Source organism: Mizuhopecten yessoensis, unplaced genomic scaffold, assembly GCF_002113885.1.
Source record: "Mizuhopecten yessoensis strain PY_sf001 unplaced genomic scaffold, ASM211388v2 scaffold2073, whole genome shotgun sequence".
Taxonomy (NCBI): Eukaryota; Metazoa; Mollusca; class Bivalvia; order Pectinida; family Pectinidae; genus Mizuhopecten; species Mizuhopecten yessoensis.
Window position 1 is genome coordinate 214,092 of NW_018404364.1, and position 14,922 is coordinate 229,013.

Consider the following 14,922-nt stretch of genomic DNA (forward strand, 5'->3'; position numbering starts at 1 on the left):
ACTCTTGCCTGAACGTATATACAAGAAAATAAACAAGGACATTGGAAACTTGTAATATGTCTTATTAATTATGTCACTTGTCGCGTATAACAATCACTAGCTATACGCAGCAAAGCAGGGTATACAAAGTAATTAAGTCAATGTAGGACAACCATAACAACTATATATTTTTCCTGTGCAGTATAGCCTATTCGTCGAAAATAATTATCAGTAGTTCATTTGCCCGAAGCAAAAAAACGTTCAATTTCGTTGTTTTTAGTCGAACATGTTCTACTTTCGCATTTGGGGAAGGGTTAGTGGGGTTGGAGGGTATAACAGGTAACACCAAAATGACTGCAAAAATCAAATAGAGTGCAATCAATTTTTCCCTAATAAATAGAACAGTGATATATTTGTCTTAGGTGTACCTTGAGTTTTCATTGTTATTTCATAATAATGTGAAAGGAAACATTCGGACAATCGAATGCATATACATGTTTTAAATAATGAATCCGAATTTCCCCGTTTTATTACCTGAAAAAGTAGCTAGATTGAGCCACATCCTGTATAAACCTTTCAATAACAATTACTGAATTGAAACGAAATCACGATCGAAAACGTCAGAAAGCTAAATGGATTTACCTCCCTTTATCAATATTGTCAAAACTTAAAAGTCTCTTAAAATTAACTTTGAATGAATCAGAGCAATTGACCTGAGCATTAAGGCATATTTTTATTTTAAATCGTTCTATGTATGGTGTACCATGCTTCTACACACACAATATTGGAAAATAGTATTTGATATGAAATGGTCTTCTATATAAATGAAATAAATTACATAATCATACAAAATGTCATTCTGAAGAAAAATGTTTAATAAAATCAAGTTTGATATGAACAAAAGACCTTGAGGAACTGACATTATTGAGGAAAAATGATTATGATTGTGTGTGCTGTTACATATACATGTAGCTCCCGGTCTCCTGTCAAAACAAATGAAAAGAACGTGCTAGATGAAATACAATAATGGAAAATCCTGACTGTTATACAGTTTTTAATTCAATTTCTTGCATACAATTGTGTTGTACATGTACATCGTATATCTTGTCAAACGAAGGTTAAACAAAATTGATTCTGCGATAGTCTTTGTTATGTTTAAACTATTTTCCAGACGGTTCTGAACAGGTATAGAATATGATAGGAAAACATCAAGAGTATGGTAAGCATCGAAATGCACCGAACAACAAAAACGTTTAAAACGGGGACGGTCTTCATGATGGCTCAGGAACGATACAATGGTCGTTGAATGGAAGATGCTATGAACTGATATGTTTTATAATGCGCGTAAATAGTATGTTATTGAGCGATACCATGGACCTCGAATATACGTTGCTATATAATAGGTTGTAATTGTTTACGTGTTATGTATAACGAGTTACGTCACATCGTACTATTTATATTAAATGTATACATAGTATTTATTCATTAATACTGTACGCTCTTATTTAGTACAATACATATCTTATGTGTATCTTAAAATATAAAAAAGATTATAAATACTTGAATAAATAATATATATACTATCAATCCTGAGTTTAGTGTTTATAAATCGTTGAGTGTTTAGACATTTAAATTTAGACATTTCAATGCTGGCCTTTTCATCAATACCCATGACAAGAAAATATTGACCCGAATAAATCTATTTTAATAATTAAACAGAAAATTCCCCAGGGACTTGCATATATGTTTCCTATACAGCAGTATGTGTGAGTGTATTTTAGTTGAATTAGTTTCAGTTGTAATCATTTCTGTTTAGTTATTTACATCTAGGTTGTAATACAGGAGGACACACGATCGTATTACATTCCCCATACATATTACTTCATTGTATATGTTAGGAAGATCAGTATTTTAATGAGAACTATTGTGTATGGTGTATGCATTTTTCGAACAAAGGCGAATTTGAAATCAAAAGAACTAACACCTTATTAATAATACACATGGACAAAATATGGAGACAAAAATCTACTCGCATAATCACTATAGAACATTTATGAATATTTCACAAAGACATAGTATATTACACCAACAAAACTCACAAAGAACAAAACAAAGGAGAGGAAATCGAGAAGTCACAGCTCTTTTAGGTAAAAAAAACAATACATTTTTCTTAGTTTCTCCCGAATGGAATTTCACCCAATTGAAAAACGCAATCTTATGTGGTGTAAAATGCTGCTAACTGGGAAAATAACGTAGTTCATGTTTGCGATAAATCCAATTATTAATAGTAGAACGAAACAGCTGTATAATGAAGTGGAATCTATTTTACACACTGTATCCACGACCAAATTTTAAAGGTGCAGACACCTGTATGTGTAATACGTTCATCTCTCAGAAGGACTATTCATGTAGATGTCGTAACATACATAATCATACAGGTTTTAAATTCATAAATATGTTTTGTCATATACTTTCCTTATAAACAGTACAAACTGTACTGATTAAGGTTTGAAGATAAAAGTCGATATTGTATTATATGTGTTCTTGAATTTAATACTTATTGATAAAACATAAAGGTAGGGTTGTGATTTAATGTATGCAAGTTTTTTTAGCCAATTATAGCTGCAGTGAAACCAGTGCAATATTCATTATTAGAAATTAAACATAGAAGTTTGAAATGAACATGTTTAAGAAGAATATTTCATAAAACGTCAAGTGTTTGCAGTGGTTTGACTGTGCTGACTGTACTGATTAGATTTGGTAATGTGAAACTAACTGAAGATAAGTACACAACACCAGTACAACACAGGATAATAATTACCAGATATGACAAGTGAAATTGACTGGAACTATATCTTATTTACAGCTGATAAGCATGTATTGTACCACAGATCAGTCGATCTGTTGCAACGAAACATAGTTAAGTCGTGTGAAAATGCTTTGAACGACAAAGGGAAGTGATAGCTGTGTAGGCGGTAAGTATTAAATACTTAATATTTGTTTGCATACTAAATGGATCTCTGCTGGAGCATGCTAATTTTAAAGTTCAATAATTGTATTACACTTTAACTAGATTTGTTAAGTGTATGATAATGAATAAGCCATGGGTTTAGTGTATACCTTATTCTCACTTATCTGTTTAAATTTAATTCTGAACAAGCATCTCTTGGATATAGTAATTAACGGACATATCTTCAAATGCCTGTCTGAGAGCGAAGATACAAAATCAACGATGTTCAAGTTGAATTTGTAGGGACTTCATTTATATGAATCTACTTGTCATGGAAGTGAATAGATACAATTGATCAGTTATCAACAATGCATTTGAATATTTGACCAAACATATTATGTAGGGGATACTCCTACTGAATTTTGAGATTGTGCGGCGATACATTATACTGCCGCAAATTGAGTTTTTACTTGGGACTCGGAGCGGAGCTAGAAAAATGGATATTTAAAACAATGTAATCACGATAGACCGACGCAAATATCAAAATGCAGTATATCATCCCCATTACCATTAATATAAGCTAATCACATAGACATTCCTATACCATGAAGTGGTGACGTCAGGATCATTCAAAGTGAGGCGGGATTATATTGATCTTTCTTGGTACGCTTTTGTTTGTGACGTCATCAATAATCAATTGCATGACGTGCACTGGTTAGTTTGGGTCATTGATTTATTAACGATAGTCAATCCGGGCTCAATACGTATATGAGAAATTTGCGGACGGTATATAGTGGTTTGCCGTCGCAATCTATTTCGATTTGCCCAACGAATGCCAAGTTACATCTCCGATAAATAATAAAACTGTGACAGAAACTATATATATAAGGAGTGCCAGTATTTTGCATTTCTACATATATATTTTTGAACACTTTAAGCTTGAGTTTTATTGCTTCGGGCAAACGAACTATTGATAACCTTTTTCGACTAACAGGCTATACTGTACAGGAAAAATATATAGTTTTTATGGTCGTCCTACATTGACTTAATTTCTTGGTATACCCTGCTTTGCTGCGTATAGCTAGTGATTGTTATACGCGACAAGGGGGGTGGCTCGACAGGTAAATACTCAGTCTCCGAAGTTACTATTTAGCTAGAATTTTTTTGACACAATTAATAAGACTTAGTATTTTTAACAAATCGTTATGTCATAACCTAATGTTGTACACATCTAACGTTATCAAGTGGTTTATAAAGCCAAAGTTTCCAATGTCCTTGTTTATTTTCTTGTATATACGTTTAGGCAAGAGTTTTTATTTTCTTGCCTTTAGTTATATTATAGTCACTGACAGAAGAAAGGTCCTGTTTTTTTCTTGAATAAATAAGTATACCTTGTTTCGTTTTCTGCATCGACTTACTTAATGTTTGTGCTTCCTTAATTTATTTTTCTAGTGAACACTACTGTACCTCGAAGCCAATGACTTCGTTTACGTGGGCAGTGTTACCTGCAGAAAGGCATATACGACCTTCGCATGATATGTTCGTAATAAAAGGTCATGCATTCAGAGTTACATAATCAATAATTTCGATCGATTTTACGACCAATTTTAAAGAATGCCCATTATACACAGCAATGCACTATTGTCCATATAAAGTGCATTCGTCTTATGAATCTATCAAAACACGAACAATACCATATTCAAATTGCTGTAAGCTAATGGTGCTACTTCGTTTACATGCATAGTAAATAATGTTAATTTTGAACATTTAATTATGCATATTCTTCCCTAAGAAGATCGCTGACAGCATTAAAGGAACACATACCCGATACCGCGAACTAACAATGGCCACAACCATAAATCAATCCTAAGATGTTCTACACACTGTTACACCTGTCGATACCAAAACTCTTTGACCCGAAAATCTGGAGAGAAAAAATCAAAACAAAATCGTGATTAATTGATTACTATGGATATTCATAATTAAAATAACCCCAAAACACTGCGCTACGCAGTCCTGATATCGGTATGTTTTCCCATACGTAGGAATTAGCACAATGTACACAGGACTTACGATACAAGGGTGCCGGTTTACTTGAAGTATACCCGCTGTGGTGTATTGACAGTGTTTAGTCGTGTTTATTTACACATACATGCGGTGTACATAGTTAAACATTTGTTTTAGTGAGAAATCGATGTCGGACTGACCTATAAACCGAGTCTATGTGTCAATTACGGGCAATTTGTTGTGGAGAAACTTTGGGTTTGTTTCATGGCAGTTTTATAGCCAATGAGGAAGCCGTGATTCTAAACATGATTATATAACACCTTACCCTGTGGTATTCAAGACGCATACACGATTCTAATCAGTTTAAAGAAAACTGTCTAGGATATGTTAATTTCGGAAGAAAACGGATTATTGACGGTGTCAGTTTGATTGTCAACCCTGAAGTATATTTACTAATAGTGAATGCTAGTACAAACGAGGTCGTCTTATACAAAGGATAAAATATTGTCAGTAACTGCCCCGGACTTATATTGGGTTTCCATTCGGACTTTAAACGGATACATCACAATAGTCGGATAAAGAAGATGGTGTCACGTTCAGTTACCATTGTCTTTTCTAAATCAGTTTCTTCTTTGGCAAGAGCTCATGATGTAAGGTAATACTTATAAACATTGAAAAATGGTGTCATCATTTGTGCAAGACGATACGAAACTCATATGCTGACATACATTGCAATATGCTAATTTAATAATTTCGAGAGAAATTTATTTGTGACGTCGTATACTTAACTGTTTGTTACCAGATAAAGAGGGAGTAAGCTAATTTGTTCAAGGTAAAATATTATCAATATTTCTGTATAAAATCAATCAAACTGTACGGATAACAGCGACTTCCATTGGACGTTATTCTAGGCGTTATCTTTAAGCCTCCCCTCGTATCATGATATAGGTGTTCAGTAAATACCCTTATCATAAGCGTAAAGCCACTTCACAACTGCTCTACCACCAGAAAAGATCAAAGTCAGTCATTGTTTAAACACGGTGAATAATGGAACATGGATGGATGACAAATTTGGCAGTTGTTTCAGATACATCATCAAGTCACCGTGTCAGTTGTGTCGTGGCGTGTCATTTACTTAACGCTAAATATTGAACTGAATTTGTTGAAAGTGAGGATATCTGAAGTGAAACATACAGATTTCAACATGGCCGGGAAAACATCTTCAATTTGCTCATTTAGAGAAATTCATCTCCCTCCTATAACAAATCCCAGGCAACCAAGATCTCCAACTAGGTAAGTGTCGTTCTAAATTGTAGCATTACTGTGCTTTGAAATGAGCCTAACAAGTAGCATCTGTTGTGATATTTTCCCAAAAAAATGTAGTAGTGCATATAATATATCCGATTGTACGTAGTACTTTCATGCAAGTGTTTATTTCAAGATATTTGTGATAATATTAACACAACATCAACCAACAAGCCATGTTAGGCAGCTAGATGGATAATATTAACCCCTATTTAGCGCTAAATCAAATACCGTAATATTCCGTAAAAAATACTTTTCATGCGATTGATTACCTAAGGATTGCTGCTAATATTTTAACAGTTGTTCCTTTTGTATGTTTGTCTGTCTATTGATTAGTTCATTATTTGGATTCATTAAACACTACGTAGTTATATACCTTGTGTGATAGATTGATGAATTTTAAACATTTTCCCCTCATAGATGTCTTCTATTATAGTATCTGGCCTTTCCTCTCTAATTGTGCCAGTAACAAAATCTAAATGAGCCTTTTCGTTTTCTTATTGTTAGAGCTTTTTTTTCAAAGATTGGTGAACGGTAATATAACTATATGGTTGTCAATGATATCTGTGTATATTTTATGAATACCCAAACAAACCAAGGACGAAAAGCTACTAAAGATGGAATCGTGAGAATAACTGTGTTGTTAACTTTATCTTTGTTGAGTTCGGTTGTAAGATGTTTTTTCAGCAGAATGTTGGCATTCCAATGAGAAAAACTGTCATTCTCCTGGGCATCATGCTTTTGTTTTCGCTTGAATGTGAACTTACTGAAGAGATTGTCAGAAATAGAAACAAAATACTTGTTCTTGAACTGCACAAATAGCTATATCAACGACGTTTTTCTTCATTTTACAAGACGCCTCTTTATCAGACACTTACCTCGATATTTTGAAGTAACATCAATTTAGTCATTTGTGATAGTTTTCCAGCAATAGACACAAGTCATATTTTATATATTCACTTTTCGACACATCGCAGTAAAGTTGCTAATGCATATTGCTCCGAATATCAAAACTTCAATAACAGATGTTAGCTACTGATGAACAAACGTACATCGCCGGGTTCCAAAGACGCAGATTGATGAAGACTAAGGTCAAGTTTCAAGGAAATATGCAATTTTGTGTGTGATGCGCAGGTCATATATCGATGTTGAGATCGAATTATGGTTAGGTTGACACTTCGGTATTCTCTTATTAATTGTTTTGACGTCCTGTGCATGTTTCGAAGCAATATCTAGTATTTTCTATCACACCTAGGTACCATACAGAACATGACTTACCTAAAAATGATATGCGTAACGATATATTCGTTTTCCAATATCTCAGAAAACTCATCTATCGTATATAATTGTTCATCGTATTCTTACTTTTTGTAAATTGGCTTGATTTTATAATAACATTTCTACATCTGATATTTTAATTATTACCGCCCCTCATTTATTCACTCGCATTGGAAAAGAAAAATCCGGTAATTCCAAAATAGATATAAAAAGTTTTGATATTTTATAGTTGGGATATTGAAATATTTGTGAAATTCACCGTATACCCTATACCCAAATGTCAATCACAAAACACATTTTAGACTTTTTTGGCTGAACAATTAAATCACACATTGTATATTCGACCTATCATTATGCACATATACCTCGGCTTTCTGATAAGCATTATAATTCAGTACCATTATACACAATACACCTGATGTAAACACCCCTGTTAGGTATAACATTAGATTCTGATCGGGTAAGAACTGTAAAATATACGGTGTAGGAATGGTGAGATATTAACTTATGTATATATACGGTGCCTAGTAGAGTGGTCCTACTTCGCTGAAGTGCAATTAGGTTACTGGCAAATTAATTTACATGAAATATTCTCCTTAATATTATGCCGATGTGTCTTATCGTAACGGTTTATTTTGCCATTGTTATTAGTTAGTAGTATATATTTTTTCCTCTTTGTAGCTTCTCTGGTGTATCTTAGTCTGTTTCTGGACACTGTCTTCATTAATTTTTAAATGTTCATGCTGTGATATAATTTGTCATTATTTGTTGATGCTGTGGTATATTTTGTACACATATTTTAATGTTGAAGCATATTTTAGCATTGTGTGTTGACGCTGTGCTATATTTTGTCCCTGTTGTTCATTGTGTGTTAACGATGTGATAAGTTTTATAGCGTCATTGTCAGCACTTTATAGCCAAATGAGGCGTAATGAAACAAAAACTGTTAAAAAGCAGAGAAAAAATGAAGATGCCAGATGTTGCGATGGGTGCAGCATATTTATTTTGGTCTCTTTCATTTTCCCAATAATACTGTACATTAGTCGCCTTTTTAATTTTAAAGTTGGTTATAACAGGCAAATTATATTTCTAAATCCCCTACCTGTGCAGTGAGTCGAACCTGCGCCTTCATAATTGCCAGTGTTCAAATGCCCTACTTATCTCTTTACCTATAATTTTGCTGTAAAGATTACTTGGTTTCGCTTGATCTGTATTATCTTTAAGATATAGATAAACATGTTTCCAGATATCTCTGCTTTCAAGTTTTTAATATCAGTTGGATCAATAACCTTTCTGATAAGACAAACATTCACTTATGGAAATGTTAAGGTATGGGAAAAAATGTTTTTACTGAAGATTTCACCAGTGATTTATCATCTTGTTTTCATTGTAATTCCGTTTTAAGTAATACACAAAATAAATCTGATAGGGGATTGTCGATATATTAATATGAAGGGATTTATTTTTACACTTCCAGTATTGTTTTGTTTGTTAATGCTGTTTAGATATAAAATAATATTTTTAGTCTATAATACTGTGGCCCGAAGCACCATTTATCAGTGGAAAAGGAATATCATATTAATAAAAAACAACCGAAACATTAAGATCAAGCAAGAAAATGAAGTTGTAAAATGTGTTTTGTGGCTATAAAATGCAGCTTGTATGTAAATCAGATCTTTAAAATCCGCATGTATAATATGCATAAATGTTACTACTACAACAGAAAAAGCTAACAGTGGTGTACATATTATCATAAAAGTAGGCCTATGTTTAAGTACTCACAAAGATAAATACGGATTTATGTTATGTATGGTCATTTTGATATAATTCAATAAAGGAAAACAAGCTACTAAACCAACATCATTTTGCTGTTTGCTTTCATGTACAGTATCTTAACGAGCATAATCAGCTTTATGATATGTTGCGTGCATTTTGATTTTTATCTAAGTTTTGTTAAAGATGTGTTTACATATTATTTATTTGATGATATTTCCTTAACGTGCAAATTCTTAAATCCGTGAATATACATCTGTTGTTTCGGCATAAATAATAATAAAAATATAACCAATTTAAATTTAAAATTTTATAATCATTAAGATAACAATTCTTAGTAAAGGGCGGCAAACTTTAGCGTTTTACTGATAACATTGTCGGCACCTATGTGTAAACAGTTTAAATGCTGGACTCTATAAAAGTCTGTGGAACAGTCCTTGCATGTAAATTATTTGTAAGGTGTCTTTTTATATTGCGACTGGAAATAATCTTTTAATAATATGTCAACAGGTGCATATCGATATAGTTAATCAACAGAAGTACAAATCTGTTTGAGTTATTATAGCTGAATGATAAGCCAATAGTTATCAGGAAGTTGTTGGTCACGAACAAGTATTATACATAGTTAATGATAGTCTAAATGGTGTCATTATAACTACAATGTATTATACTGCCCCCGTCTCTAGAATAGTAAACTAAAACAAAAAAAATCTACTAATTTTGAACACCTAGATGTCTTATTCTAAGTTCAAAACTAGGGGGAGATAAGCTAGAAGTAAAATAGAGCAAAGAAATTCTTCATAAAAACTTTGGGGCTAGTAGCCAGTCTAACAATTTATATATAATGCATCTTCGGTTAAATGACGATTAACATACGTACCATTTTGTCTTATCTCGCAGCTAATTATCTATTGTAAATTTGGGTTTTATCTTATAAGAAACACATGCTATGGGAGCTCAAGCATACACATACGGTTTAGTACACCTTATGACTATAGCTTTCTGGATAGTGTATGTAACTGAAGCTTAGGCCAATCTGGGGTCTGATATAAAGCAGATATACTCTCATCCTTTAAACGATCGCTGAGCAGCTTTTTAAAACTTTTGACGACTACTGTTTTATCGTTGATGTCTAATCCTGTTATTCCGTGTGCAAGCGGTTCTAGCATACCCTCTCCGCAAATGATGTCAGCAGACATCAAAATATGTCCTCCCTCTGTTCAACGCAAAACCAGACTGAAAGTTGATTTAAATAGTGTTGTACGGAATACGCGCCGTTAAAGCTGGAAACAAATGATATAGCCGACAGTTAGCCGATACCCTTAACCTATTGCACGACCAAGCAATATATCGATAACTTGAATAAAAAATAATCACATAGCATGTGATTGATATTACAAACAATTCTTTGAAATTCCATATCAACCGGGATTTACGTTTGGTTTGATATATCCCAGTGTCACAACATGTGTTACGTCACGATTCTGTTTCAACCATTTTTGTCACTTTTTCAAATTTATTTCGCGAACTTCATTTGCCTGTAAATGCTACTTGTGGGTACTTAAAATTACGATTGAGAAATTGTATCGTCTTTCTTTTTTAATAATATTTTCGATGTAATACTTATTCGCGATTAATTCTGACCTACAAATAAGTCTTCTGGCAAATAGCATTTAAATGCCAACAAGTACACAAGTCTTAACGAAACTAAGACGTGAACACATTATACCGAATACATTATAAATAATCTAACCAATTTAAACACTTATATAGTTGTGAGATCAAAACTACTGTTTGTAAGGCATATTTATCTATTCATGCTATCAACCTTGATATGGCCTGGTTAAAAAAATGATAGAAAATACAATTGTATACCTACACCTAAATAGAAAGTTTGAAATAAAATATGTACAATAGGGGTTATACATGTAATATTTCTGTTCTCAAACCTATATATATAGCAAAAACATTCACATTTTACCTTTATGCATTGAACAAAAAAATATCGTATAAATGCTGTTATGGAAAGGGATTAATTGATTTGTGATAATTGCCATTTTCGTTTTGAATGATTTTAATTAATTTCTTAATTTTGAAAATAAACGACAGTTTGTACTGTCAGTATACTTCTGAGGAGTACCGAAAATATCTCGTTATATTTATAACAGAGATACAATGTATATCAATAAATGATTTATTTATTAATGTTAGATCACTTAACTTTTTCTTCGTCTTGGTCTATGATATTTTCTCAGATCAATATCATACAGTAATTGTATGGGTGAGAGGGATATAGCACTTTTATTGTCCCCGAGACATTAGCTAGGGTATATAGTTAATGTCAATGAGGACAATAAAAGTGCTTTTCCCCGAACTAACCTTAAAATAACTGTTTAATTTTACTAACAACAAAATTATAACGACGTACGTATGCTTTGTCTGGGTCTCGGAAACGCTTATGGACTTTATCGTATTCCATGCGATAGAAGTAGAGATGTTCCGACAAACGCAATGTCCAATACGATTGAACGAAGCCAAAAATTCCGAGAAAATTTGAATGCTGGTTTAATAGCTAATTCCGGGTAAATAGCTCTATTTACTTTTTACCTGGTAAGTAGTTTTTTGAAAGAGATTATTTGGAATAGCATTTCTTTTTTCTACTTTTATATAGTGTAAAAAAGAAGAAAGGTAAAATAACACCATATATTCACCTGACAAAAGTCCATTATTTATAATTATCAAATGATTGTATGACATATAAAGCCGCCACTTCGTTTTAAACGACATGGTATACACAAGATATAACATTTTATTACATACTTACTGATAAATACGGGTTTTTTGTATATGCGATACAACACAATTGCTCTAACCCATATCAGCCCTCGCCGTATCACACCCTAAAACCCGTATCAGCCCCCGCCGTATCACACCCCAAAACCCGTCTTAGCCCGCAAAACCCATATCACACCACTTTTGGATTTTTTGTCGTTTTTTTAATATTTCAAAAAGAAAAATTAAATCATAAGATAGTAGTTTTTATTAGTAAATATGTAATAAACAGAATAAAACACGCCTTTTTCCATATCACACCCAGTATCAACCCTCGAACAATATCAGTCCTCGTGCCTTCGACCCTTGGGCTGATATTGCAGTCTCGGGTTGATACTGGGTGTGATATGGAAAAAGGCATGTATTATTCTCTATATATTATATAGGTAATGGATCAAAATATTATAGAATTTCTGCTAAAAAATATACTTTTTAATATCGTTATCTACGTGTACATTGTAATTAGACATCTTTTCTTTGAAGTGTTGATATGACGATGGTTATCATCAGCCTAATGTTGAAATGCTAGTTTTTAGCATCTCCTGGAAGATGGGCTGCATACCAGAGGTAGTAAAGCACACGTTTAAACAATCGAGGACCTCAAACATTAACGGTTTACAAACAAATGTTCAGCCAATCCGGACTTGTTCAATACAATTGTAACCGATTAAGGACCTAAATACACATGTGTGTATATATATACTAATAAACACACATGTAGTTTAGTCTATAATACCATAAATACTGGTATTAAATACATTATATACCAAGGGAGATAACCATTATATCAATTAGTATTCACAATCACTAACTAATTGATGTACAAGTTTATTAATATATGAACCAGAATTTATCGTTAATTCTATACAATATCGTTCCACCTTGTTAGTGTTAAATACATCGCATCAATAAAGTTTACATGGTAATACACTTACAAAACTTACAAAACGACGTGATTTTGGCTCATATCATGGCTCCTCCGACTTGCCTTAGGTTGTAAATTATCGACAAACCTTTCATCCACCTTGATAGGGTCAATTGTATTTCATGTGGAAACGTGTGTAATACCCGTCTTCCACTTCACACGAAGAGCACTCTATGGAATATAGGCCACTAAATATCAACCTTTGTGTTTACATAAACCATAATAGGTAGATACATACTCGTAAATATCGCAGATAGGAAGAGCCACTTTTCAGAAACAAGATTTAAATTATAATTTCACCAGGAGATGTCTTAGATTTTGTGTCGGATCCCTATTAAATCTGTCCGTTAAAATTTAGTTTATCTTCCTGTCCTTCCGTGTGCTCTTCATGTATACGTGCAGTTTGCATGCCCGTCTAATTGGAAAAGCAAGTCCTTGTATCACACATACTGCGCGTTCGTGACCCGTTCGTTATATGCTTTGTCATCTATACCCAATTGAGAATGCGTTGTTAGGTTCATAAAGAGTGTGTTCAAGTGATATTGTATAACACTGAGTAACATAGGCCGAATAGGCCGAAATGTGTTAATTATATGTAATTTATTTTAGTAGTCCTTGTTTTGTCATCTTTAATTCTAGTTACATACAACAATGTAACATGAGGAAGATGTCTTCGTATCAATTTTATAACAGGTGTCTCATCCCGTTGCTGTTAAAGGGTAATAAAATATCATCAAATTATGGTATAGAAATAGGCCGAAGCGGTTTTTTTTTTATATCACCGTTAACCTGTCATAAGAATGAGACTAGTACTAGTGGTATGTATACACTGTGTGTATCACAGGACACACTAGCTTCCTTGTCCCTATCATATTATCTGTAAATTTTATACAGAACAGATACTAGCACTGTTTTACACTGCGTATCACAGGACACACTTTTTTCCCTGTCGCTATTATATATTATGTAAGTGGTCATAAAGAACAGGTAATAGTGTACTGTTTGTTACACTACGGTTCACAGGACAAACTTTTCCCCCTGTCGCTATGATATACACTGTAAGTGGTTATAAAGAACAGGTAATAGTGTATTGTTTATTACAATACGTACTGGAAAACAGTATTTCCCTGTCTATAATATACACTGTAAGTCGATATAAAGGTATTGGACTGATACCATGCTTAACTGTTTAATTGAAATGTATTTTTCTATTTCTTGTTTAAACACTGATTCTTGTCTTGTTTATTTTACTCCAAAAATAAGCATATCACAGCAATACTACATTCCCTATATTGGTTACCTGTACGATATATATCACAGTGATCTGGTTGAATGCATACAAGCCGTTAACTATTACTTTACTTTTCTTCATTTCAACTACCATATTGTCTTCTTAAAAAAACCCTAAACTTTGGCATTCCAGTAGTGACCTATCTTATCTTGCTTACAGTTTTATAACCGGTATACTGATATAGTGTAAGCTATAGTTGTCACTAACCCTGATTGATAGACAACAGTTGAATATGTTCACCATAAGTCTTTGTTTTTTAAACTTACAAGAAATTGTTCGTGCTATTGTTTACCACCACGAGAAGTTAAATTACGCAGACGCGTGTTTAAATAACCACGCATCGATAATTTGAAAGTAATTATACCGAACTCCATTGTTACAAATATAGCTCGTTATCACAGCGGACAGATATTTCATTGTTAACAATTAGTCCTACAGATACGAAAACAAGACACTTTGCTGTTTTAATTGTTCTTGCATTGTTATCTATTCCGAAAATATGTGTGTTTAGCACTAACAGATATATCTTATTAATAGTTGTGTAGACTTTTGTTGTTGTAAACGAGGAGAGACTGTTGGGTA

At 33.0% G+C, this 14,922-nt stretch overlaps 1 protein-coding gene across 1 annotated transcript in view; it reads left to right on the forward strand.

Moving 5' to 3' along the window:
* Positions 1-5,725: 5,725 nt before the first annotated feature.
* LOC110445076 overlaps positions 5,726-14,922 on the forward strand; it is a 58,794-nt gene continuing 49,597 nt past the window's right edge. Inside the window, exon 1 of the mRNA XM_021489496.1 lies at positions 5,726-6,229. Within this exon, the coding sequence (XP_021345171.1) occupies positions 6,141-6,229 (89 nt within the window). The 5' untranslated portion in view covers positions 5,726-6,140. The remainder of the gene's footprint in view (positions 6,230-14,922) is intronic.